The sequence below is a fragment of the Entelurus aequoreus genome, linkage group LG08, assembly GCF_033978785.1.
Source record: "Entelurus aequoreus isolate RoL-2023_Sb linkage group LG08, RoL_Eaeq_v1.1, whole genome shotgun sequence".
In the NCBI taxonomy this organism is placed as follows: domain Eukaryota; kingdom Metazoa; phylum Chordata; class Actinopteri; order Syngnathiformes; family Syngnathidae; genus Entelurus; species Entelurus aequoreus.
In genome coordinates this window covers 34,052,476-34,080,184 of record NC_084738.1, presented here as the reverse complement: position 1 = coordinate 34,080,184, position 27,709 = coordinate 34,052,476, and the positions used below count along the sequence as shown (strand labels likewise).

Sequence of the window (27,709 nt, the reverse complement as noted above, 5' to 3'; positions counted from 1 at the left end):
ATATATATATATATATATATATATATATATATACTTTTTTATTTTTTTTAGAGCAAATAGGATGCAAGTGACATGCAAATTCTATATGACTCACATAAAAAATTGAAATCCAGGCAAGAGTATTATTGTTATTAGTGCATATATATATATATATATATATATATATATATATATATATATATATATATATATATATATATATATATATATATATATATATATATATATATATATTTACAGCATTGACATGCAAATTCTACAAGACTCACATAACAAGAGTCCCAAATTAGGTGGCACTTACACATTCATCCCAAATATATTATAATTGAAAACTAAAATAGAACGCTCCCCCATTATTTACCAAATTCAGTGAACTGCGCTGGGTAACAAAACATAAATGCCAATGTCCTAAATAGCTGCCCATACATTCAAAACAGTCAGATCACAACTAAACAAACAAGTAAGGAACTTGATCACCGAAAAAATCAATGTTTATTTATTTATTTCCGTTACATTTCTGTCTTTTGTTTTGTGTTGGGGGATCACAATGTTTAATATTGATTAAGGACAGGAGAAAAATGTGTTGCTGCTTTAAAATGGCAACTTTCATTAATTTAGAGAATTAACTTTTCTCTCTTAAAAAAAAGGGGGGGGGGGATAACATACCCATAACTTGACAATATTGGTTCTATATAATAATTGTGATTAATTGATGTATAACAATCATTATATTATAATACGAATAATTGTTAAAAAGTGTAAATCCAAAGCATCATGTCTCTTTTATCCAACCGATAATCATTCCCGACTAACAGGGCCATAAATTGATAATATATTAACTAATTGTGGTTCATGAGAAATATTTAATCATGTCTTCTCTATCCAACTGATGGTCATACCCAACTAAAATTATTCCAATGTTTGCATACAGTGTCATAAAATCTACGCCCACATCTTTCTTTTAGTCCTTTTCTTCAGCGTCTCTCCTACTGCATCTGCTCGGCCACAACAGAGTCCTTGACTCCAGCAGCCAGCACAGCAAAGAGGAAAGAGGGTAAGAGGGATCGGAGGTAGAGGGCCACCCTGGGGATGGGGTGGGCCAGCACAACCTCCTTCCTCTTCCTGTTCACTGTTCGCATAATCTCATTGGCCAGGACGGACGGACGCACCCCATGAGTCAGCTGGCCGGCAATGACTGTGGAGGAGCAAAACATATTTATTGTACATCAGTAATCAAGCTTTCTGTGGCTCTAAACAAGATGTTGTTTGTGGTCCATTTCACTATTCAATATTACTAGTGTTTGATTCATCAAATTAATCCATCCAAGCCTCCAAATGCCATTTATTACTGCATTTGTGGCCCCAACCAACCGCATAGTGTAATGTATTTGAAAGCAATTATTATCTATCATTACTATCCTCTTCAACTATATGAATATGCTTGCATGACTCACACAGCAACCAGTTTTTCCACTCACATGCAACGAAGCTGTTTGGTTTGGGGGAGGGCGACTCAGGAGCCTGCAGGGCTGCTGCGTCGATGAAAGTGTGACTGATGGTGCTCACGGTGATCCCGTACTCCTCCACCTCGGCACGGAGGCAGTCGAAGAAGGCCTGGGCTGCATGTTTGGAGGCTGCATCTGAGCGGTGAGAGCACAAACACACTTGCTTTATTGCACAAAACACAAAGACCGCATACACGCTGTTTTGTGACTTCCGTCTATAGAACCCTATAAACAGGAGTAGTTGTAAAAGCCACATGAAATCGTGATGACATTTTGTGTGTGCTGTCAGAATTTTAAGATTTTCAGTGATTTTCACTTCAAAAACCCACAAAGGCATGCGAGGTAGTGACTATAGCTCTTTGACCTTTTCACCCTCAAGCCCCTTTTATACAAACCCCAAAACCAGTGAAGTTGGCACGTTGTGTAAACCGTAAATAAAAACAAAATACAATGATTTGCAAATACCTTTCAACCTTTATTCAATTGAATAGACTGCAAAGACAAGATACTTAACGTTCGAACTGGAAAACTTTATTTTTTGCAAATATTAGCTCATTTGGAATTTGATGCCTGCAACATGTTTCAAAAAAGCTGGCACAAGTGTCAAAAAAGACTGAGAATGTTGAGGAATGCTCATCAAACACTTATTTGGAACTTCCCACAGGTGAACAGGCTTATTGGGAACAGGTGAGTGCCATGATTGGGTATAAAAGCAGCTTCCATGAAATGCTCAGTCATTCACAAACAAGGATAGGGCGAGGGTCACCACTTTGTTAACAATTGCGTGAGCAAATTGTCGAACAGTTTAAAAACAACATTTCTCAACAACATTTAGGGATTTCACCATCTACAGTCCGTAATATCATCAAAAGGTTCAGAAATATGGAGAAATCAGGCGGTACTGCATCATAAAGGATATCACCACATGGGCTCAGGAACACTTTAGAAAACCATTGTCAGTAACTACAGTTCGTCGCTATATCTGTAAGTGCAAGCTAAAACTCTACTATGCAAGGAGAAAGCCATTTATCAACACCCATCCATGATGGACTGTGGAAAGTGTTCTGTGGTCTGACGAGTGTACATTTCAAATTGGTTTTGGAAACTGTGGACGTCGTGTCCTCCGGAACAAAGAGGAAAAGAACCATCCGGACTGTTATAGGCGCAAAGTTCAAAAGCCAGCATCTGTGTGTCAAGACTAGGACTATGGTGTGGTTTGTTTTCCCGTGGCGCAAATCGACTGGACCGGACATGGCGTGAAGGTAAATACATGTTTAATTTTACTCAAAAAAAGGAATAAACAAAAGGCGCTCACAAGGCGGAGGTACAAACTTAGCGTATAAACATAAACTAGCACAAAGGCAGAACTATGGACATAAAACCAAGAGAACACTTACTGTGACGTGAACAGGGCAGCATGAACTATGAAATTGCATGAAGCAAGAGTGTCAGGGGTACAGAGCATGAATGTGCAATGTCGCCAGGCTGACTGCCTGGCAACTACAGGCTTAAATAGTGGTGACGTGATTAACAACAGGTGCGTGAGTCCAAATGAATCAGGTGCGTGACATGAGGACAGGTGAAAACTAATGGGTTGTCATGGAAACAAAAACAAACAAGAGTGCACAAAGAGTCCAAAAACCAAACCGAACATAACCAAAACAAAACATGATCACACAGACATGACACTGTGATGGTATGGGGTTGTATTAGTGCCCAAGGCATGGATACCTTATACATCTGTGAAGGCACCATTAATGCTGAAAGGTACATACAGGTTTTGGAGCAACATATGTTGCCATTCAAGCAACGTAATCACGGACGCCCCTGCTTATTTCAGCAAGACAATGCCAAGCCACGTGGTACAACAGCATGGCTTCATAGTAAAAGAGTGCGGGTACTAGACTGGCCTGCCTTTAGTCCAGACCTGTCTCCCATTGAAAATGTGTGGCGCATTATGAAGCCTAAAATACGATAACAGAGACCCCGGACTGTTGAACAACTTAAGCTGTACATCAAGCAAGAATGGGAAATAATTCCACCTGAAAAACTTCAAAAATTGGTGTCCTCAGTTCCCAAACGTTTACTGAGTGTTGTTAAAAGGAAAGGCCATGTAACACAGTGGTAAAAATGCCCCTGTGCCAACTTTTTTGCAATGTGTTGCTGCCATTAAATTCTAAGTTAATGATGTTTGGAAAAAAAACAACAATTGTATTTGCAGTCTATTCAATTGAATATAGGTTGAAAAGGATTTGCAAATCATTGTATTCTGTTTTTATAATTACGATTTACAGAACGTGCCAACTTCACTGGTTTTGTAGGTTGTTCTATATTGACAATCTGTCATTCCACAGTAGCACACTTGTTCTAAACACAACAGGCCTGATGTGTATTAGAATTTTTGCAAACTCGATATCGCACGCCAAAAACGATTCATTATTTTTTAGTGAGCAGAATAAGGAGCACAATCAATTTAGTGTGTCTGTCTTCATGAATATGCAGAATAATGTATGATGATTGTCCGAAGGCCCACAATACTGAGAGGGGTAAATACAAATATAACCATGCAGCACATGCAGTGTTGTTTATCAAGACTGAAACTGTTCTGCGGGAGACGTTTTGCGTCTTTATTTAGCATGTCTAAAATGTGCGGGCAAACTGGCAGTTGCGCAGAAATGGCTGTGAGAAAGGAGGCGATCGCACTGCAGCTCCGTCCTGCGTATGCTTTTCAACATATATGAACTGTCAGAAATAAAAACTTTAGGAATAGTGTCTATTCAGCAATACGATTTTTTTATTTTATATCAGCTGGATGACATAAGGGTCTGATTAAAACAAATTCAATAAATGTGTTTTGATGTGTGCTGGCGTTTTTTTCAGCGATCACTTTGTAAAATGTTTGTTTGAACATTTGATTTGTTTGAGAAACTTTCTGTGATGCAATCGAGTTTATTCTCTACTATATTAATCGTGTTTGAGAGCAGAACTAAACGTAAAGAAAGGACAAGAGATGGCATTAGTTTGTGTTCTTTTGTTGTTGCTATGCCTAAATATAACCACGAAGACCTGCTTGTGCAAATAAACTAACGTCATGTTAAGTTCTTGTAATAAATATTATGTTTGTTTGTCCAATCCACCGTATTTTTGTTGTCCATTTTCATACCAGAAACTAAAAGCTTAGTTGCTAGCATCTTTGGTGATATTTGTTAGCATTAGGAAAATATAATATAATAAACTCGATGAATAAATCACTCGTAGGCTCAACAGCATATACTGAATCTTGATATCACTCGCAAACATTGCTGAACAACAGGGACATTTATAGCTAAGTAATGAGACAAAATATGAACTTTACAGCATAAAAACAACTGCAGATATGAATTGTAGATGAGACTAATATTTGTAGCAGGAACTTTAAACAAACGTATCCTTTTTCCCATTAGCGTCACGATCACAGCAGCACGGCACTCGTTATGTCAATCAAATGCGTTGGTTTAAAACGTATTTGATTGACATCCAGGATGTACAGAGACATCCTGGATGAAAATCAACACTTCCCATCCAACCTGGTGGAGCTTGAGAGGTGCTGCAAAGAGGAATGGGCCAAACTGCCCAAAGATAGGTGTGCCAAACTTGTGGCATAGTATTGAACAAACACTGTGAATACCTATTTTTTAACTTTTTTATTTTTAATACATTTGAAAAAAAAATTTTTTTAAATAATTCTAATTGACACTTTTGAGTATTGTCTGTAAAATTCTGAAGACAAAAATGAAATGTGAAAAAAGTGAAGCGCTGTGAATATATTCCGGATGCACTTTATTTAATTTTGTCTATTAAAACTTTGCTGTGAAATCTTTTTAATATGTGAATTTTGTACTATACTACCAAAATCGCAAACATATTAGATTACTTTGAAATATTTTTCAATTGGCTCCGGCCTTGTAGTTATTTTAGTTATTTGGAAACAAATGTTTATCAAAATTTGGTGTCTCCACCACCCTCTAAGATTCAAACCTATGTATCCAAAACTTGTACAAATGGCTCAGTCTGGAACAAAAAACAAACACAAGAACAAATCTTTTGTCTTAATTAATTTAAAAATTAGGGATGTGAAAAATAACTTTTAACTAATGTGGTTCATCAAAACAATTATTGCAATAAGCATGTACAGTATATGTTCGGATTATCGCATTTCATTTTTATGATAAATGTTCCTTAACGGCAGATAGTTTAGCTGAAAGGTGGCGCTGCTTGTTATACAGTCAATGATCAGGTCAATGCATAAGTCAGTGCAAAGATGAGTAAGGCAAATCTCAATTCAAAATAAACCCTGACTGGACTTTAAATAAAATGTTACCAAGTTTTGAGCAAATAAATGACATGCCTTCAAGTGAAACAAATGTGAAAAATCTCATAAAGAAAATCAATCATTTGACAGTACTAAAAAGTAGATATGTCCGATAATATCGGCAGGCCGATATTATCGACCGATAAATACTTTAAAATGTAATATCGGAATTTTTTTTAAAATTAAATCAACATAAAAACACAAGATACACTTACAATTAGTGCACCAACCCAAAAAACATCCCTCCCCTCATTCACACAAAAGGGTTGTTTCTTTCTGTTATTAATATTCTGGTTCCTACATTATATATCAATGTATATCAATACAGTCTGCAAGGGATACAGTCCGTAAGCACACATGATTGTGCGTGCTGCTGGTCCACTAATAGTACTAACCTTAAACAGCTAATTTTACTCATTTTCATTAATTACTAGTTTCTATGTAACTGTTTTTATATTGTTTTACTTTCTTTTTTATTCAAGAAAATGCTTTTAATTTATTTATCTTATTTATCTTATCTTATTTTTTAAAAAGGACCTTATCTTCACCATATCTGGTTGTCCAAATTAGGCATAATAATGTGTTAATTCCACGACTGTATATATCGGTATCGGTTGATATCGGTATCGGTTGATATCGGTATCAGTAATCAAGAGTTGGACAATATCGGAATATCGGATATCGGCAAAAAATTATCGGACATCCCTACTAAAAAGTAATGTATAGACATACTGTAGTACTATGAGATTGATCAAATGTACACATTGAAGAAGTGATTATGACATTCAAAAGGTGATAAGAGTATGCTCACTAATTTCATGATTTCATGATGCAGTCGGATTCTATATTGTGTTGCGTCAATTGTCACAATTGCAAAGTATTCAGTGCTGTTGATAACTCACATGAACTTCTGAAAGGCACAGCCAGTCTGCCTTGGATGCTGTTGACCAGAATAATTTGCCCTGATCTCCTCGGAATCATCGTTGGAAGAATCCCTGTGGTGATATTCATTGTTTTAAATCTGGTTACACCAAAGGTCGTTGCTTCAAACTCACCTTTTGTCAAAGTGGTCGGACCAAAGTAGTTGGCGTCCATGATGTTTTTGTCCAGTTCCAGAGAGACACTCTGCACTGGAGCCTTAAGCTTCATGCTGCTGTTACAAATGAACACATCCACACAACCATAACAGTCCACCACCTCTGCCACCACATCCTCCATGCTTTCCATGTCACTGAAGTCCAGGATTATCAGTTTGGGGGCAAATGTCTGTGAAGACACACAGTGTGGGGACTTTAAAGTGTATATCTACCAGGACATGAGACTCAATCATTAGGACCTAAACAACACAACATGTTTGTAGATCAGGTATATTCAACTAGTTTGTTTTGGGTGCCACATTTACAGAAGGCCAAGAACTGAGGACCAGACTTCCCCCTTCACTATGTGTTTTATTTTGTATATTCTGGAGAACCAGCGTCCTCTATTTGATTTTGGTATATTTATTTTGTCAGTTGCAGGAGCGCTCTGCTGTTTTTAAGGAGCATTCGCAAAAAAGATAGTCAAAGATCATCTCTATGACAACACTCTGGTGTTTTTAAGAATCTGCTGCAAAAATGTGAGTCTCTCACAAGTTATTTTAACTGAACTCACGGGCCACCAGTTGAACAGCCCAAATTATGAAAAAGAGAAGACCTTAAATGGAACCTTGAGGAACACTACTAGTGTAACTAAAGAAGTTGAACATATGACTACTGACGGCATCTGAAGTAAACAAGCTACAGCAAGACCTTAGTTACATAAATCACATTACGAGAACTTGAGAAAGGTCTAAGTTATGTACAGTAAATCACAGGTTTGGCTCCAATGTTTGCTGACAATCTTAAAATGCCTATGCAAAGATCTGCCAATGTGTTTACAGCGGTCCAAGTTCCTCTGTACAACAGGACTATCTAGTGTTTTTAGCGATTTGCTGCAAAAATATTTACACTCCCAAGTTTTGAACTGACCTCTGGGGCAATACTGTATAGACTACGCTGTGTTGCTGTAGCCAGGAAGTAGTCTTTGCCTTTAGCAGAATGTGTCAGTCATGTTGAGCCCTGCAACGTGTTTGTAAGTATTGTACATTTTACACTCAACTGTTTGATTGTAATGTGCATCCATAGTCCAAGTTTGAGTATCCAATTTGCAGGTGTTGAAATCTCCATATCATCAACAATGTTAACCAGTAGTATGTATATAGTGAATCCAAAGTAAATTGGCATCAAGGTAGCAGATTTGTTTAAACATATTAACTTTTAAGATGGAAGGCCACAGATAAGTTATTTTGTAGTTCATGTAATTTATGCATACACACGGGATGTACAAGGCCATGCAGTGTAGTGATTGACAGAGCTGACCTTCTTGCAGCTGGCATGAGATCAATTGCTTATTAAAAAAATGTTTTCAATATAATTAGGAATTGCGAAAAGTTTAGATATTTTTAAATAGTATATGTTCTGTTAAACCACTAATGGTAACATAAGCTAGTTGGTGGTGGTGTTATATTTTTTTTGTTTGAAAGATGCAACTTTGAGCTACAGTATTTGGAAACAGCCCCTTTTATCAAATCAGTCAATTTTCAGCTGTGTTCATTTCCTCCATCAAATCCAACTGAATTATTGTGAAAGGATACAAGTAGCATCACATGAATGAAATTCCAAATGGAATAATACTACCGTTATCTGATTCAATCATATTCATACTTGCCACCTTGAGACCTCCAAATTCGGGGCCGGGGGGCGGGTTTAAGGGGGAGGAGTATATTTATAGCTAGTATTCACTGAAATTCAAGTATTTCTTATATATCCTAGTCACGTCCGTTGTGTCCTTGGGCAAGACACTTCACCCTTTGCCTCTGATGGCTGTTGGTTAGCGCCTTGCATGGCAGCTCCCGCCATCAGTGTGTGAATGTGTGTGTGAATGGGTGAATGTGGAAATACTGTCAAAGCGCTTTGAGTACCTTGAAGGTAGAAAAGCGCTATACAAGTATAACCCATTTATCATTTATTTATTATATACAGGACTGTCTCAGAAAATTAGAACATTGTGATAAAGTTCTTTATTTTCTGTAATGCAATTAAAAACACAAAAATGTCATACATTCTGGATTCATTACACATCAACTGAAATATTGCAAGCCTTTTATTATTTTAATATTGCTGATTATGGCATACAGCTTAAGAAAACTAAAAAATCCCATCTCAAAAAATTTGAATATTTCCTCAGACCAAGTAAAAAAAAAGGATTTATAACAGCAAAACAAAATCAAAAATTTTAAAATGTCAATCAATGCACTCAGTACTTGATTGGGAATCCTTTTGCACGGATTACTGCATCAATGTGGCGTGGCATAGAGGCAATCAGCCTGTGGCATTGCTGAGGTAATATGGATACCCAGTATGCTTCAATAGTGGCCTAAAGGTCATTTGCATTATTGTTTCTGGTGTCTTTCAGCTTCTTTTTCATAATACCCCACAAATTCTCTATGGGGTTCAGGTCAGGGGAGTTGGCAGGCCAATCGAGGACAGTAATGCCATGGTCAGTACACCAGTTACTGGTGGTTTTGGCAATGTGGGCAGGTGCCAGATCATGCTGGAAAATTAAATCATCATCTCCATAGAGCTTGAGTTTGAGTTTATTTCGAACATGCAAGCATACAACATGATACATCACAATTTCCAGTTTCTCTTTTCAACATGTTCGAAAAGGAGTAGGAAGAAGCAGAGCTTCTTTTCAACAGATGGAAGCATATAGTGCTCTAAAATCTCTTGGAACACAGCTGCATTGACTCTGGACTTGATGAAACACAGTGGACCAACACCAGCAGCTGACATGGCTCCCAAAACCATTGCTGACTGTGGGAACTTCACACTGGATTTCAAGCAACTTGGATTTTTCTCCTCTCCAGCCTTCCTCCAGACTCTGGCGCCTTGACTTCCAAATGAAATACAAAACTTGCTTTCGTCTGAAAACAGGACTCTGGACCACTCTGCAACTGTCCAGTGCTTCTTTTCCATAGCCCAAGTCAGACGCTTCTAGAGATTTTAGAGCACTACATGCTTCCATCTGTTGAAAAGCTCTATGGAGATGATGGAGATTTTCCAGCATGATCTGGCACCTGCCCACAGTGCCAAAACCACCAGTAACTGGTGTACTGACCATGGCATTACTGTCCTCGATTGGCCTGCCAACTCCCCTGACCTGAACCCCATAGAGAATTTGTGGGGTACCGTATTGTGAAGAAGAAGCTGAAAGACACCAGACCCAATAATGCAAATGAGCTAAAGGCCGCTATTGAAGCATCCTGGGCATCCATAACACCTCAGCAATGCCACAGGCTGATTGCCTCCATGCCACGCCGCATTGATGCAGTTATCCGTGCAAAAGTATTCCCAACCAAGTACTGAGTGCATTAATTGAAATGTTTGATTTTGTTTTGCTGCTATAAATCTTTTTTTTTACTTGGTCTGAGGAAATATTCAAATTTTTTGAGATGGGATTTTTGAGTTTTATTAAGCTGTATGCCATAATCAGCAATATTAAGATAATAAAAGGCTTGCAATATTTCAGTTGATGTGTAATGAATCCAGAATGTATGACATTCTTGTTTTTTTAATTGCATTACAGAAAATAAAGAACTTTATCACAATATTCTAATTTTCTGAGACAGTCCTGTATATAAATAAAATAAATACTTGACTTTCAGTTAATTCTAGCTATATATATATATATATATATATATATATATATATATATATATATATATATATATATATATATATATATATATATATATATATATATATATATGTATTTTATTATATATATACATATAAATTTATTTTATTTATTTATAATCGCAATTCTCACGTTGTACGATTCAGTATCGATTCTCATTTTATATATATATATATATATATATATATATATATATATATATATATATGTATATATATATATATATATATATATATATATATATGTATATATATATTTTTATTTTTTATTTTTTTATTTTTTTTGTTTTGTTTTGTTTTTTTTGTTAATTTTTTTTAATTAATCAATGCAACAAAAATAATACAAAGCAATACCATAACAATGCAATCCAATTCCAAAACCAAACCCGACCCAGCAACAGTCATAACTGTCAGGTTTGTCACTGACAGTTTAGTTATGTTTTGGTTTTCCCTCTGTCTTTATTTCCTGTAAGCGCTCTTATTTTGGTTCAGTTTCCTGTTAGTCTCCCTGAGCGCTGTTCCCCTCAACTGCAGCTGATTGGCACCTGGCCACACCTGGTGTCAATCATCCAGCTGCTATTTAGACCTGCTTTGACCTCCGGTCAGTGCTGGAGTATTGATTGTCGATGTCATCACTACCTGTCGCTAATACTTGTCGATGTCATTGTAATGATTGTTGATGTCATTACTACCTGTCGTTGTAGCTACTACTTGTCGTTGTAACGGTAAGCTGTATTCTGTAGCTGTTTGCAGCTTGCTGTCTTTTTGTTCCTCGCCTCCTGTATGCTGGTTCCTGTTTCCTGTTACCAGTTTGGCCTTTCCTGATTCCTGGTTTGTGTTTTACTTTTATTTTGGACATTAAATTATGTTTTCCTGCACCAAACCTTCCTTCTCTGCATCTTGGGGTTTGTCACCAACACATTGTGACAACAGTTGCTTACACTTGCATCCCATGTCATAAGCTTGACAACACACTGTGTCCATTATTTTCACAAAGATAAAATAAGTCATATTTTTTGTTCATTTAATAGTTAAAACAAATGTACATTATTGCAATCAGTTGATAAAACATTGTCCTTTACAATTATAAAAGCTTTTTACAAAAATCTACTACTCTGCTTGCATGTCAGCAGACTGGGGTAGATCCTGCTGAAATCCTATGTATTGAATGAATAGAGAATTGTTCTGAATCGGAAAAATATAGTTTTTGAATCGAGAATCGCGTTGAATCGAAAAAAAACGATTTATAATCGAATCGTGACCCCAAGAATCGATATTGAATCGAATCGTGGGACACCCAAAGATTCGCAGACCTAATGTTTAGCCTCTTTGTACTTTTTAAGTTGTAATGTATTTTATGCTTTTCCTGCACATCATATGAATACATTTTACTTGCTTGCTTACTTTCTTCCTGTGGCCTGTGAATATGTGGATTGTACTGACTTGACATCGAGCACTGTCACAGAGGATGTCCTGCTATTGTGTTGTCCAGGCTCGGCAGTGATTAGCGCGGAAATGGAGACAGTGGAGAGGATGATGATGCATACAAGCGCACGAGCGGTTGACTTACACAATACTGTCATTACTTATGTCAATGCTGGCAATGCCCCTGGATTAATTTTTGTGTGAATTAAGTGTTTGTTCAAAAACAGTAATGATTTAAATTATAACTTCTTTTACCCTTACCTCACTCGGGTCAGCATCATTTGTTAAAGAGTCATACAAAGACTCCAGTTTATCCCAGTTAGTCCCACAGAGGATGAGCCTCGCTCCGCCCTTATGGAAGAGATGAGCACACTCTGAAAGACAACAGACAGACATTGAGAAAACAATAATCCTGAGAGCACAGTAGACAAAAATGATCAATCGCGCACACCCACGCCATTGAAACTTTTCTTTGGGGCAGACAACGACTTAGGTACTGGCCTTCTGTCAAATACTTGGTTTGTATTTTTGGACTGTCATTTGAGCCATTTCCAGCTTATGTGTAGAATTCTGATGTGGGCCGTGTGAATTGTATCTGTAGAATACGCTGCAGGCCAATAGGAATCAAGTGGCCTTTTTTAACCACTTTTGTTCTAGTGGTGCGGCTGCTCCGGATGAAAACAATGATGTCCACTTCTATAATATCCATTATTTGCATATCTGATTACTTTTTTTTGCAGTAAATCAGCCATATACAATGTATTGTATGTTTAAATATGGTGACGTCACTGTAGTGTAAACTACATTTATTTCATGTGGGTATATACGATGTACATCGCTAGCCTTAGCGTCTGTGTTTTCTCTTCATCCACCGAGTTTGAAGGTGGCACAAAGAGTGCATATTTTCCCATATATTGTTTGTATTCAGACAAGGCAGCTCCAAATTCCCACTTCCCAGGTAAATAGAACACAGCATCAGACAATAGTTAAGTTAAAGTACCAATGATTGTCACACACACACTAGGTGTGGCAAAATTATTCGCCACATGCACATGGCAAAATGTATTTCATCTGATCATAATTCGGATTACAATGTTCCTGTGTACATGAAAAAAATTATCCGATTATGATGTGAATTTTTATGCATCACACCTTAAATCGGAATACTTTACTTTGACATGCGCACCATATACCATAATAGGAAAAGTGTCTCATCCTTTGTGCTGAAAAAGCAGTGACTTCCACTGTAAAAAAAAAAAACATAGCTTTGTGCATACGTTATCATGGTATTTATTTATCAATTGTTTTCTTCTGTTCACTACTTTTGTTTTATCTCTCTTTTTAAAGTGGAGCTGTTCTGTGCCATTTATGTTGCGATATGTATGGGTTGGCGTCTTCATGTAACGACATTCTCTGTATGCCCCTGATGCTAGCAGTTACCACTTAGCATAGCTGTAAGGTCGTGAATAAAACAGTTAGTTAAGACGACAACTGGATCACTCCATTTATTGTTACATCGACACATGACATTCAAGAAGATACCTTTGTTTTTGCTAGTCTCGGTTTTAGAGCAACAAAGTACCAAAGTACAGCTGTCATCAAAGACATGCACAGTAAGGATAATTTCAAAACCACCCGTCTCGATCCCAATTAAATTTTGATCCGAACGTGTGTGATCGGGTTAGAATATTCCGAATGGCGTGTTTACATTGAGCATTTGTATTCCGGCTAAGTTTTTAATCCGAAAAAATGTGTCCATGTGCACATAGCTATCGATCCTGAAATAGCAACTGGGCACAGGTGTGTCCCGATTGTGAATCAGGCAGCAGGTGTGAAAGCCTGTGCCTGGCACAAGGAAGTTAAACTTACAAAATAAAAGCGCAGGACAGAAACTGAACTACCACACACAGAAAAAAAGCAAACATCATGTCCAAAACAGTTACAAGGATGTAACACTAACCCTATCTAATACTTATCCATTACCATCCTATAATCAACAGACATATAGGACAGTAATTTTCTTCTTGATATTTTAAAAAAGGCTTATAAACTTTTCACCCTTTTTCTTTTACATCCTTCCTGCCCTTCCTAAATCACCACTTTGCATGACTAATTATCTTTTTTTTTTATTGAACATACTGCGATTGGAGATAAATAATTGAAAAAAATTGTAAAATTTTACCAGGATTCCACAACATTTAATAATACTATTTCACAGTACAATATTATTTATATATTATAATCAAAATGCACTGTGACATTACAAGAAATTACGATAAAAATTTGATACACTAAAATTTCACTGCAAGTACCTGTTATTTCACAGTAAAAATACTGTAATCATAGTCCTCTTTAATATTACAACAACTTACTGTAAATTCAAACTGACTTGTCTTTTAATGAGTTCCATAAACAACGTTGCACACTTTTGTACAGTAGGTGGCAGTCTGCTGTTAAAGAGTATTTAACTATAAAACCACAATGTTTAATTTACAGCATATACAGTAGTAACTTTATTGTAATTAACTGTAAAATCAAAAACCTCTGCAGTTACAAGAAATTGCTGTTAAGATATTTCACAGTCAATTATAGTAAATTTTACTCAGAAGGTAATGCAATTATTAGCCAGTAATTTACTATGAATTTACAATGCCTTTTTTTTTTTTTTACAGTGTATGATGTAAAAATACTTTACCATTTCCCACACCGGACACAGCATCAGTGATGACCACCACCTTGTTTCGCACCAGAGACTTGGCCATGTAATGCATGACCTCATTGTAGATGTAATACACCCCTGCCGCCACAACAATCAGCAGGGGCAATATCATCACTGACGGGAGTGCCATTTTCTGCAGAGTAGGGAGCAAAGGATCAGTGTGAGCAAAGGAAACAACAACATGCGCTGACAGTACACTTCTGATCCCGTTTAGGTCTAAGAAGGCGTGCCACTTATCTACTATCAACATCCATTACCCCTCCTTTTGATGTGCAACACGATAATACCCTCTAGGCCAGGAGTGTCCTGTTCAGTTGGTTTTGTATTGCATACTCAGCATATTGTAAAGATGAAATTAATTCTGAATTTACCTATTAATGAGACAACTAGAAAGAAAGTTATTAGATATTATATAAATGCGTTTAGTTACCTATAACACAAAGTTAGTTGTTGATGTTACGTTCAGATAGCCGATCAGTCTAAGGTTCTCGCCTAAAGTCAGCTAAGATAGGCTCCAGACCCTAATGAGGATAAGCGATATAGAAAATGGATGGATAAATGGATGGATGGATGAATGGATGTTCAGATACCCAAGCATATTTTGACCTACATTACATACAGTAGATAGGCGTCCATTTCAGGGCACACAAAAAAAGAAGGATTTCGTCAATTGCAGATGCTAAAACCAATCCAACAGGTCAATATGTGCTAATCTATCTAAACATAAACATATTTACTCTGTGTTATAGGTGACAAAGCAAATTAGTGCAATATCTAATAAGACAATACTATCAACTAAGACATAGGTTCTCAAACATTTTTCACCAAGTACCACCCCAGAAAACACTTGGCTCTACAAGTACCACCATAATGACCAACATTAAAATATAGTAGCGAAGTAGGCCTCAGTTTTCATTAATAACAAGGCCGAGGTTTTATTTAACAAGTATATTTAACCTTTTTGGCCACTGCAACATTACACAGTTTGAACTGTAACGCTGTGTTTGAATATAAGAAAATAAAACACTGAAGTTTGATCAACTGATTTTTTGGCTTACATGTACCACAGTATGAGAATCACTGTACGAAGATCAAAATAAAAAGTATAGTGGGAGTGTTGCGGGTGATCTACTAAGACCGCGTGTACTAATGATAACAAGTAATGCAAAAGGAGTGCAGACCGTCCTATTTAAATGGGACCTATGATGCAAAACCTACTTTTCTTACCTACTGGTACCTGTTTTTGTATATTTGGAATCTGCATAAGTCCCGAAAATTGTAAATCAAATCGTGGCTCATACTTCCTCCAGACGAGTTGTTCAGAATTTGTCCCATTAGTGACATTACTCCCAATTGGAACGTCGGATATCAGAGGATATCTCCATACATGGTAAATATTTACCCAAAGGGCTTTGCGTGAGTCCGCCATTGTAGTTACCGCTGTAGTAAATAAGCTCCTTCTTTGTCGCTATCCTCTTGTTGTGGGGCAGACTGGCTCGTACATGCACATGCATCCTCTGCTGTTGCTATTTCTAATACAAAGTAGCGTATAATTCGAACTTCTATCTGTCAGTAGATTGGCTATGGAAGCGCTAAAACTTACCAAATGGCTGACAGGGAGAAAACGCTGTCGAAGTGGAGGCACGTAAATAAGACACAAAACGGCGCAGCCTGAATCTGAAATTATCCATAGCGCAATATGTATTTTTACATAGAAGATATATTATATTAATAATAATATAATATATGGAGAACACAAACACCATTAAAAAATAATAGTAGACACCAAAACAAATCAATTTAATTTACCTTTAGTACAGGGGTGTCCAAAATGCGGCCAGGGGGCCATTTGCGGCCTATAGCTGTTTTTAAAAATACTATTACCGGTGTAATGACAAAATGTTGCAGTATTGACTATAATAATACAAAGCTGCCATGAAGGCAGTTTTTACTTGAAAACTGTCAAAAAATGATAGTTAATTAGAATTAATGTTAGCAATTATTGACCTATTCAAGGCTCTAATTACTTCATGTTAAATATTCCACTTTTGGGGGGAAATGTAGCATATTTTTTGTGTTTGCCATATAAATAAAACAAGGTTTTCTTTGACAAAAAGGGCATAAAACATAAAAAAAACTAAGAATTAGGAAAACTTATAAATGACAGCTAGAATTGAAGTTGATCTAGAGATTTAAGTGTTGAAAGTAAAAATAATATATATTGACATATTGTCTTATTTTCAACACGTTTATGACTAGGGCCCTTTTGGATACCCAAGACCTTTTTTTCAAAAAACAATAATGAACCTATTTAAGGCTATAATTACTTCATACCAAATATTCCACTTTAAACATGGGGGGAGGGGTTAAAAAACATAGTTTTCTTTTACAAAAAAGGGCATTAAAGCTACAAAGAAGTTTTACTTTACAGTATGTTGATGGATAGACCTAAAGTTGATCATAGATATTCAGGCGTTGAAAGTAAAAAAATATTAATGTATAACTTATTTTTAACACTAATGACTCAGACACTTTTGAGTCCCCAGAACCTTTGACACTCACCAAAATTGAGGGGAGCCCTAATAGGTACAATATATATGGTTTTGAAAATTAAATGTATCAAAATGGCCCCAGGATGCTTTCATTTTTTCATTGTGCGGCCCTCAGTGGAAAAACTTTGGACACCCGTGCTTTAGTAGATCAAGCCCTATGCAATAGCTCATTAATAATGACTATTTTATACTCAAAATATGCTAAGGCCGAATAAAAGCAAGCTTCTGGCGAAATATTGGCTTCGGGGTCACACTGCTGGTCTACAGTATGTGTTTCGGAATGATTAAATCAAATTTACTGTCTCGTTACAACTACTGGAGATTTACATTATCTTCATATTGTACACATTTATCTTATTTAAATTAGAGTTAGAAATATATTTTAGTGTTTTAGTCAAACATAGTGAACATTGCAAAGCTTTAGATTTGCCATCATTAGAAAAGGCTGGATAGAAAGACAAAATAAGGTAATAGCTTGTACCATCGAAAATGTGTCCCTAAATGTTGCTAAATATTGCTCTATGCGTCAATTTTGAGCCACATGTCAGTGCACTTACCATTTCAAGTGTGTGTAAGGAGAACAGCTAAATATATTCTGTCCATGCCCCTGTGCCATCGCCTAAATACAAACATTGGATATCCCAAGAGGAGCCTCAAGCCCACTTTTGCAAACATTGCAATAATTTGATAATCAGCAAGTTTCCTTAACTAGCCCAACTATGTTTTAATTCATCCCAACACGCATAACGACTCTTGAGATCAAATGCCAACCTCAGCTCCATATTTGGATTGATATAATATTAGGCCCAGCGGGTTAGTCAGTTTGTGAGTGCACATGCATTGGCAACACACACACCTGTAATCCTTGTTATTCTTGGTCCCCTTACAGCACGTCGGAGGAAGCTAATCCTTCTGCCGGACTGGCAGCAGTTTTTTTCCAGGTTTAGTTAGGTAACAGCGGCCTTTCTCCTCCCTCTACGTCCACCGTCCATTCACATAGCCATTGCTTGTCTCTCTGGCCCACGGGTGTCCAGTAGAACCAGTCGCTTATAATAGCCTGCGCCTGATTGGGCCAGGAATACACACATACTGCCTGGTGCACTGCAGCTATCTGAAGCATGCTCGACTCTTGCCAGCATGGAGAACGCTCCCATGATTAGTTTACCTGCAGCTGTTTTCAAGTGAACCAGTTGTATCAACTGGTTCACTTGTTACTTGTTAAAACCATGAGCAAGGGACATATTGACTCAGAGAGGAACAAGCCAAAGCCATTAGATAAACAGAACACTACTGTCATAATTAATGTGTATTTATTTTCTTATCCTGGCAACATATACAACATATGCAACATATACACTGTATACACTTCTGGCTTTAACAGTAAGTACCCATGCGTAATAATTCAAGATCCAACACAAAATATGTAAACATAATTGGGCATTATAGACAAATAAGTGAAATTAGATAATTTCCCATGGCACACTGATGGTCTCTCATAGAACATTAATATGCCGCGACACAGTGGTTGGAAATCACTGCTCTAAGTTACCCCTATCATCCTTTTAAAACTCATTTGTATACTCTAGCCTTTAAATAGACCCCTTTTTAGACCAGTTGATTTGCTGTCTCTCTTTTCTGCTCTGCCCCCCCTGTCCTGGGTGGAGAGTTTATTAGGTGACCACGGATCAGCCTCGACATAGGAGGACCCGCTAACTGTTCCAAGTCGGGACCCAGGATGGACCATTCCTCTTTGCATCAGTTGGTGACGTCTTTGCGCTGCTGACTTGTCTCCATTCAAGATGATCCCCTGCTGGTCTCCCAATGGACTGGACTTGCACATGAAGTCAGGACCCGGGGTGGACCACTCTTTATGCATCAGTCGGTGACGTCTCTGTGTCTACTTGCAAGAGGATCCCCTGCTGGCCCCACTATGGACTGACTCTCACATCATTAACCGTATCCACTCGACATCCATTGCACCGGTCACCCAGGGGGGATCCCCACTTCTGCAGTCCCTTCCAAGGTCTCTCGTTGTTCCCATTAGGTTGAGTTTTTCTTGCCCTGATGGGGGATCTGAGCCAAGGATGTCGTTGTGGTTTGTGCAGCCCTTTGAGACATTTGTGATTAAGGGCCATACAACTAAACTTTGATTGATTGATTTGATATATTTAATTTCAAATATGCAAAAAACAAGAGCAAGTCTGAGCCAATACAGGGCTATAGCCTTAACAGCCATTATAACAAAATGAAAACAATGGAGAATAAAAACGAAAAAATAAACAAAATGAGCAATGGACTTTCTTTTTTTTACATATTTGTAAAAGAGTTAGAAGAAGTTTACATTTATTTAATCCTTTTCATTGGTACAGTGACTCGCAAAAGTACTCATCCCATTTGGATGTTTAGAATAGAAAGTACTTTATTGATCCCTGGGGGAAATTCAGCACCACAGTTCGCTCACAATAGACAATAATAGTAATACATAATACAATATATATAATATATTATATATATATAATATAAATATATTCTTTATATATTATATATTATATATATAATGTATAATATATAGATATAATATGTAATATTATATTATTTATATAATATATATATAATCAGTCTTTCATTGCTTTTACTGTATACTATACTGTAAAATTGTTATGTACGTGAGGGTTGGAAGGAGACGACACCACGAAGAGCTTAAGGTTACCAGGTTTATTGTAACCTTTTGATGATTGTGTGGGATGTGTATGCTACTCTAAGTGTTGGATGCAGGATTAAGTGTAGAATTAACCATGTAAATTATTCAAGAGGATGTTGTACATGCGTGATGGAAAAAACTTCGTCTGACCAAGAGGAGAGGCACAAGGGAGATCCGGGGACAGGCAGGTGGTCGAGGGCAGGCGGCAAGCAACAATGTCCAAGTCCAAACGAGTGATCGAGGATTTAGGGAGGCAGTCCAATTTCCAGGTGGAGGTCGAGGTACAGCGCTCGAGCACACAGAACAAGGTGGGCACTGCAAGGAGAACAGGGGACAACAAGGCAAAAAGGGGAAAAAGACAAAAGACAGGCGAGGACAACAAGAGGGAAGCCAGAGACGTAATGCTTACTACAAGAGTTAACGACGTTCCGGCGTAGGTTCCAAGGAGTGACTGATCTTTACGCTGTCCTCCTGATTGCTGCCAGGTGCGTTGATTGATGAAAGCCGGCAGCTGCTGCGAAGCGTGGGTGTGAAGCGCACGGCGCGTGCGGGGGCGTGTCCTGGCATGCTGCCAGACAGAGTGTTGGATCTTGTAATGGAAGGGTTGTGGGTTCGAGACTGAGCTGTGACAGTACCCCCCTCCTTAGGCGAGGCACCAGACGAGCGCCTGAGGGCCCCCGGGTTCGCACGGTAGAAGTCCTCCAGAAGAGAGGGGTCTGCAAGGTAGGAGGCCGGCACCCAAGACCTGTCCTCCGGTCCGTATCCCTCCCAGTCGACCAAGTATACCAGCCCCCTACCCTGCCGACGGACCCTGAGGATTTTCTTTACCGTCCAAACCGGGTCGCCGTCTTCAAGGAACCTAGGAGGGGGCGGGGTAGGGGTTGAGGGGGATAGAGCGCTCTCCGCCACCGGTTTGATCTGGGACACATGGACTACCGGATGTCGCTTGACTGAGGGTGGGAGAGCCAATTTAACAGATGCCGGGTTGATTATGGAAATTATGGGATAAGGACCAACAAAACGGGGAGCTAATTTCTTGGAGGGTACCTGAAGGCTAAGATCCTTGGCGAGCAACATGACACGTTGTCCCGGCTGATAGGAAGGGGCAGGGATGCGATGTTTATTTGCACTGCGACACATCCTCTCGGACGCCCTCAACAGGGCCGAACGGGCGGCTCTCCACACCCTCTGACATCTCTTAATGTGGGCCCTCGTAGAGGGTACTGCAATCTCGAGCTCCTGTTGTGGAAACATGGGAGGTTGGTAGCCCAAAGAACATTCAAAAGGAGACATACCGGTGGCGGAGCTCTTCATGGCGTTGTAGGAATACTCCACCCACGGGATGAACTTGCTCCAGGACGTGGGCTGATGTTGGGAAACACAGCGAAGCATGGTCTCCAAGCTCTGGTTGGCTCTCTCGGCTTGTCCATTGCTTTGGGGGTGATATCCCGAAGTGAGGCTGACCGAAGCCCCAATCCCTTTGCAGAACGCCTTCCATACCTTGGAGGTAAACTGAGGGCCCCGGTCAGAAACAATGTCCATGGGGATTCCGTGCTGCTTGACGACGTGCAAGGTAAGGAGGTCCGCTGTCTCGGACGAAGAGGGCAGCTTGCGGAGAGGAACGAAGTGGCTGCTTTGGAAAAACGATCAACAATGGTGAGGATGGTGTTGTTACCTCTAGATACGGGAAAGCCCGTGACGAAGTCCAACGCTATGTGCGACCATGGACGAGCAGGAATCGGCAGAGGGTGTAGGAGGCCAGCCGGAGGTCGGTGTGACGGTTTGCTGCGAACACAAGCAGTACAAGCAGCGATAAATTCGTCTTCGGATGAAGGACAGGGTTCGTTGGAACCCCGGATGGCAAGAAAAAAGACTACAATGTGCCCAATCCAGGACCTGGAGCCGAAGTTCGCGGTGGACGAACAGCTTGCCTGGTGGTCCGCTCCCAGGACCTGGACGAGCCTGAAGAGCCTTTTTCACCTGGTCCTCCACTCTCCAGGATACCATTCCCACAATACGGGTTGATGGTAGAATGGTTTCGGGGGTAGTAGGGCAAGTGTTCTCCGCTATGTGCACTCTAGATAGTGCGTCCGCCTTCTGGTTCTTAAATCCTGGTCTGTAAGACAGTATGTAGTCGAACCGGGAAAAAAACTGTTGCCATCTCGCCTGACGGTTGTTGATCCTTCTGGCTGATCGGATGGCGAGAAGGTTGCTATGGTCCGTCAGAATTTGGAACTGGTGCTTTGCCCCCTCCAACCAGTGTCTCCACTCCACTAACGCCTCGTGGATGGCCAACAGCTCTCTGTTCCCAGCATCATAGTTAAGCTCTGCCGGAGAGAGTCGCCTGGAAAAAAATGCACATGGGTGAAGCAGGTTCTCAATTTTAGACCGCTGGGAAAGTATGGCCCCTATCCCTGAATCAGAGGCGCCCACCTCTACCAAAAATGGACAGTCCCAGTCAGGATGGATGAGAACAGGTGCGGAGACAAAGCTGGTCTTGAGCCCACTGAAAGCACGGTCGGCCTCGGGTAACCACAAAAAATTTACCTTGGACGAGGTGAGAGCATTGAGGGGTGCAGCGATGCGGCTGAAATTACGTATGAATCGCCTGTAAAATCCAGCGAAGCCCAAGAATCTCCTGAGTTCTGTTCTGGAAGCGGGTTGTGGCCAGGCTACCACTGCCTTGACCTTCCCGCGGTCAGCCCTGACGTGACCCCTCTCAACGATGAAGCCAAGGAAGTCCACCGATGAGGCATGAAAACAGCACTTCTCCGCCTTGACAAAGAGTCGGTTCTCCAGAAGTCGCTGAAGAACCAGACGAACATGCTGCTGATGTTCCTGCGGGTTGCGAGAAAAAATAAGGATGTCATCCAAGTAAACTACAACAAACTGGTCCAGCATGTCACGAAGGATGTCGTTGACCAGCGTCTGGAAAACTGCGGGAGCATTAGTGAGACCAAAAGGCATGACCTTGTACTCATAGTGGCCGAGGTGAGTATTGAACGCCGTCTTCCATTCGTCACCCTTCTTGATCCGGACCAGGTGGTATGCATTGCGAAGGTCGAGCTTAGTGAAGATGGTGGCTGGTGCCAGGGGTTCAAAAGATGCGTTCAGAAGGGGCAGTGGGTACTTATTCTTGATAGTTATGTTGTTGAGGTGCCGGTAGTCAATGCAAGGTCGCAAAGACCCGTCCTTCTTGGTCACAAAGAAAAACCCTGCCGCCACAGGGGATTTGGACGGGGTAATGATTCCAGAAGCCAGTGATTCAGAAATGTAATTCTTCATGGTCTCTCTTTCGGGAAGGGACAAGTTGTAAAGACGGCTGGAAGGTAGGGGAGCCCCGGGAAGTAGCTCGATAGCACAGTCGTAAGGTCTATGCGGCGGTAGGGATTGAGCATGTTCCTTACTTAAAACCTCAGCGAGGTCATGATAGCACTCTGGGATGGTAGTGAGGTCTACCTGGGTTTTATGGTTCTGAATGGTCCTGCTGGGGGCAGAGGCTGCCTTCAAGCAATTAGCGTGGCAGCGGGTGCTCCATGCCAAGATCTCTCCGGAGGTCCAAGAGATGTGCGGGTCGTGCTGCTTCAGCCATGATCTCCCTAAAACCACAGGCGCGACAGGAGCCTCCAGCACCCAGAAACGGATGGTCTCTGAATGGTTCCCGGATAAAGTGAGTAGCAGGGACTACGTGCGGTACCTGATGGGAGATCCGGGGACAGGCAGGTGGTCGAGGGCAGGCGGCAAGCAACAATGTCCAAGTCCAAACGGGTGATCGAGGATTTAGGGAGGCAGTCCAATTTCCAGGTGGAGGTCGAGCTACAGCGCTCGAGCACACAGAACAAGGTGGGCACTGCAAGGAGAACAGGGGACATCAGTCAACAAGGCAAAAAGGGGCAAAAGACAAAAGACAGGCGAGGACAACGAGAGGGAAGCCAGAGACGTAATGCTTACTACAAGAGTTAACGACGTTCCGGCGTAGGTTCCAAGGAGTGACTGATCTTTATGCTGTCCTCCTGATTGCTGCCAGGTGCGTTGATTGATGAAAGCCGGCAGCTGCGGCGAAGTGTGGGTGTGAAGCGCACTGCGCGTGCGGGGGCGTGTCCTGGCAAGCTGCCAGACAGAGTGTTGGATCTTGTATTGGGAGGGTTGTGGGTTCGAGACTGAGCTGTGACAAAAATAGTCAATTCAATGTGGCATTTTTGAACAAAATTAGCAACAAAAAAAAGACTACTTTGATGTTAAAGTGAAAACATATTCTTACAAATCGGTGTCAATTAAAGGAGCTGTTGGCAACTTTTGCACGGATCCTTGGAGGGCGCTAAATTTCCAATGTGTTTTAAGCATTATATCTTGCCCCCTTTATACGGCTTTCCACACGCGATGGTGATGATACACTGGCACTGGTGCATTAAGCTAAGCTAATATTGAATATATATGTAAAACCATGATACCGTATGCACAAAGTTGCAATTCAACTCAACTTTAGTGATGCCTTTGTTCTGACAAAGAAGCCAATAACTAATAGAAGAATGTTAAGTAAAATGCTGTTAGTTATCAAGTTGATTGAACTTTTCATTCACTTTGTGTATTAACTCATGTAACTTTCCTGTAAGAAAAATAAACATTGCTTTCTACATCTTATAAATTACAGTTTCAAGTTAAAGCAACTATTTTACATTGAAGTAACTTGTCCTATTAACTATTTAAATTCAAATTCCATATCTGTTTTAACTTTTTTTTTTTTTTAAACATACCAGGAACTATCTTTTTATCAAGGGAGTCGTGCATGCCACAAACATTGTGAACATGCGCGTTGCACTGGGAACAAGGTGGGTGAAGTGTCTAGCCCAAGGACACAACAGCAGTGACTAGCATGGCAGAAGCTGGAGTCGTATCAGGAAACGTCCAGTTTCTGGACGACAATCTGAGCCTTGCCGCCCCACCGTCACAACATACTCCTGCAGCTCAGTTGTTTATTCAGAACTAAGAAGACTATTATTTGAGGTTGACCTGATGATAATACATTCAAAATGTTATAACAGTGGAATCAACAGAAAGGTTATTTTCGTCCAAAAATGTTGCATTATTTTTTAATTGTTATATATACAGTACATGTTTCAGCAATACAGTAATTAATTAGTTATTTGATATTGGTAAACTTGCCATAAAGATATTGGTAAAAAAAAACATTGTGTTCATACTACATCTTGTATATCGTAACATTGATGAGCAATGTTTTGTGTTTGCCAAACAGTGTCTATTAGTCGTATGGTCATAAAGCTAAATCTTTGTCTTATCAGACCAAAGAACCTTCTTTCTCACTCGAACAAATTCCAAACATGTATTTATGTCTTAACATTGGAATTGTAGCAGGAATACTAATAAACCACAGACTGAACCTCCCAGATGCAGATGTTTCTGTCACTAATTGTTTCACTGCAGGCATCAACTACCTGAATATCTGATTAATTAGGTCAGCCGCTTTAAAGGATATAGAACTTATTTTACATTATATATTTTCAATTCATCGACAGCAAATAGAAAAACCAGTTTTCACTTTGACATGAAGATGCTTTTTGAGAAAAATATATATTGTCAAAAAAATATATATATAAGTATACAGTATATACATATATATATATATATATATATATATATATATATATATATATATATATATATATATATATATATATATATATATATATATATATATATATATATATATATATATATATATATATATATATATATATATATATATATGTGTGGAGAAAAAAAAAAAGAAAAAAAAACACACACATATATTGCGCTCTACCACGGTATTGAGCACTATTTGTTTGGATAATCTATTTAAGACATATATATATATATATATATATATATATATATATATATATATATATATATATATATATATATATATATATATATATATATATGTATATACATACACAGTATACATACATATATTTATTGCTGCAAACAGGGCACAGATTTTGCGCAACAAATAAATAACACACAACTGAAAATACTGTAATATACAGTATTACAGTACTGTATTTTCTCACTCGAACAAATTCCAAACATGTATTTATGTCTTAACATTGGAATTGTAGCAGGAATACTAATAAACCACAGACTGAACCTCCCAGATGCAGATGTTTCTGTCACTAATTGTTTCACTGCAGGCATCAACTACCTGAATATCTGATTAATTAGGTCAGCCGCTTTAAAGGATATAGAACTTATTTTACATTATATATTTTCAATTCATCGACAGCAAATAGAAAAACCAGTTTTCACTTTGACATGAAGATGCTTTTTGAGAAAAATATATATTGTCAAAAAAATATATATATAAGTATACAGTATATACATATATATATATATACATATATATGTATATATATATATATATATATATATATATATATATATATATATATATATATATATATATATATATATATATATATATATATATATATATATATATATATATATATATATATATATATATATATATATGTATGTATGTGTGGAGAAAAAAAAAAACAAAAAAAAAACACACACATATATTGCGCTCTACCACGGTATTGAGCACTATTTGTTTGGATAATCTATTTAAGACATATACACATATATATATATATATATATATATATATATATATATATATATATATATATATATATATATATATATATATATATATATATATATATATATATATATATATATATATATATATATATATGTATATACATACACAGTATACATACATATATTTATTGCTGCAAACAGGGCACAGATTTTGCGCAACAAATAAATAACACACAATTGAAAATACTGTAATATACAGTATTACAGTACTGTATTCACAGTCCCCTATATTGGATTATGTGAGATTGTGTGGTTGTAATATTTATTTGTATTTATTCCCAACACATTAGGACGCCATCCAGCCATCGAGCATCGGTCTGATAATATTGATTATTCTAATCATTATATTAAAAGCCACTAATATAATAACAAATTTAATTAATTCATTAATTAATCATTTTAAATAGTTTCCACAAATAAATGTTTTGCCATAAAATTAACTGAAAAACGTAAAAGAGGCAAAACAAACTTTAATTTTTTGATTGCAATTGAATTACTGTTGAATGTATTATTATATCATACACTACTTTAATTGTATGTATTATTACTAATAATTATATATTTTATTCAACCCGCATTGAGACAACTACGGTTAGCTAATTCAACTATTATCATCATTATTTTTACCTGGTGTATTTATTGACTTATGTAAAGCTTTTGACACAATCTATCATTCCTTACTTCAGCAAAAAACTATGGCATAAGAGGTGTTTCACGACAGTGGTTAAGTAGTTATTTAAGTAATAGATCTCAATATGTGGAAATTAATAGGACTAAATCACAGCCAAGAAGAATAACTTGTAGGGTTCCACAAGGCTTGGTATTGGGACCTAAGTTATTCATACTTTATTTAAATTATTTTTGTTCAGTATCTAATAAATTGAAATGTAGTATGTTTGCAGATGATACAAATGTATATTGTTCAGGAAAAGACTTGAAGGAAGTGTTGAGGATAATAGAGGTTGAGAAGCTTCAGCTAAAAAAATGGTTTGATATTAATAAGTTATCATTAAAT

At 38.2% G+C, this 27,709-nt stretch overlaps 1 protein-coding gene across 12 annotated transcripts in view; it reads right to left on the bottom strand.

Moving 5' to 3' along the window:
- Positions 1-299: 299 nt before the first annotated feature.
- The window catches only part of dhrs7cb (dehydrogenase/reductase (SDR family) member 7Cb), a 34,411-nt gene continuing 7,001 nt past the window's right edge, over positions 300-27,709 (bottom strand). For 2 of the 12 annotated variants that reach the window (XM_062056350.1, XM_062056351.1), the window contains exons 2-7: positions 14,752-14,908; positions 12,318-12,430; positions 6,912-7,122; positions 6,759-6,851; positions 1,479-1,640; positions 300-1,195 (exon numbers count right to left, since the gene is read on the bottom strand). In XM_062056350.1, coding sequence (XP_061912334.1) covers positions 987-1,195; positions 1,479-1,640; positions 6,759-6,851; positions 6,912-7,122; positions 12,318-12,430; positions 14,752-14,905 — 942 coding nt within the window. In that variant the 5' untranslated portion in view covers positions 14,906-14,908 and the 3' untranslated portion in view covers positions 300-986. Of the gene's footprint in view, positions 1,196-1,478; positions 1,641-6,758; positions 6,852-6,911; positions 7,123-12,317; positions 12,431-14,751; positions 14,909-18,183; positions 18,329-21,505; positions 21,637-21,702; positions 23,879-23,979; positions 24,194-27,709 lie in introns of those variants that run through there. The other 10 variants (XM_062056342.1, XM_062056344.1, XM_062056348.1 and 7 more) reach the window with 9 other exon arrangements.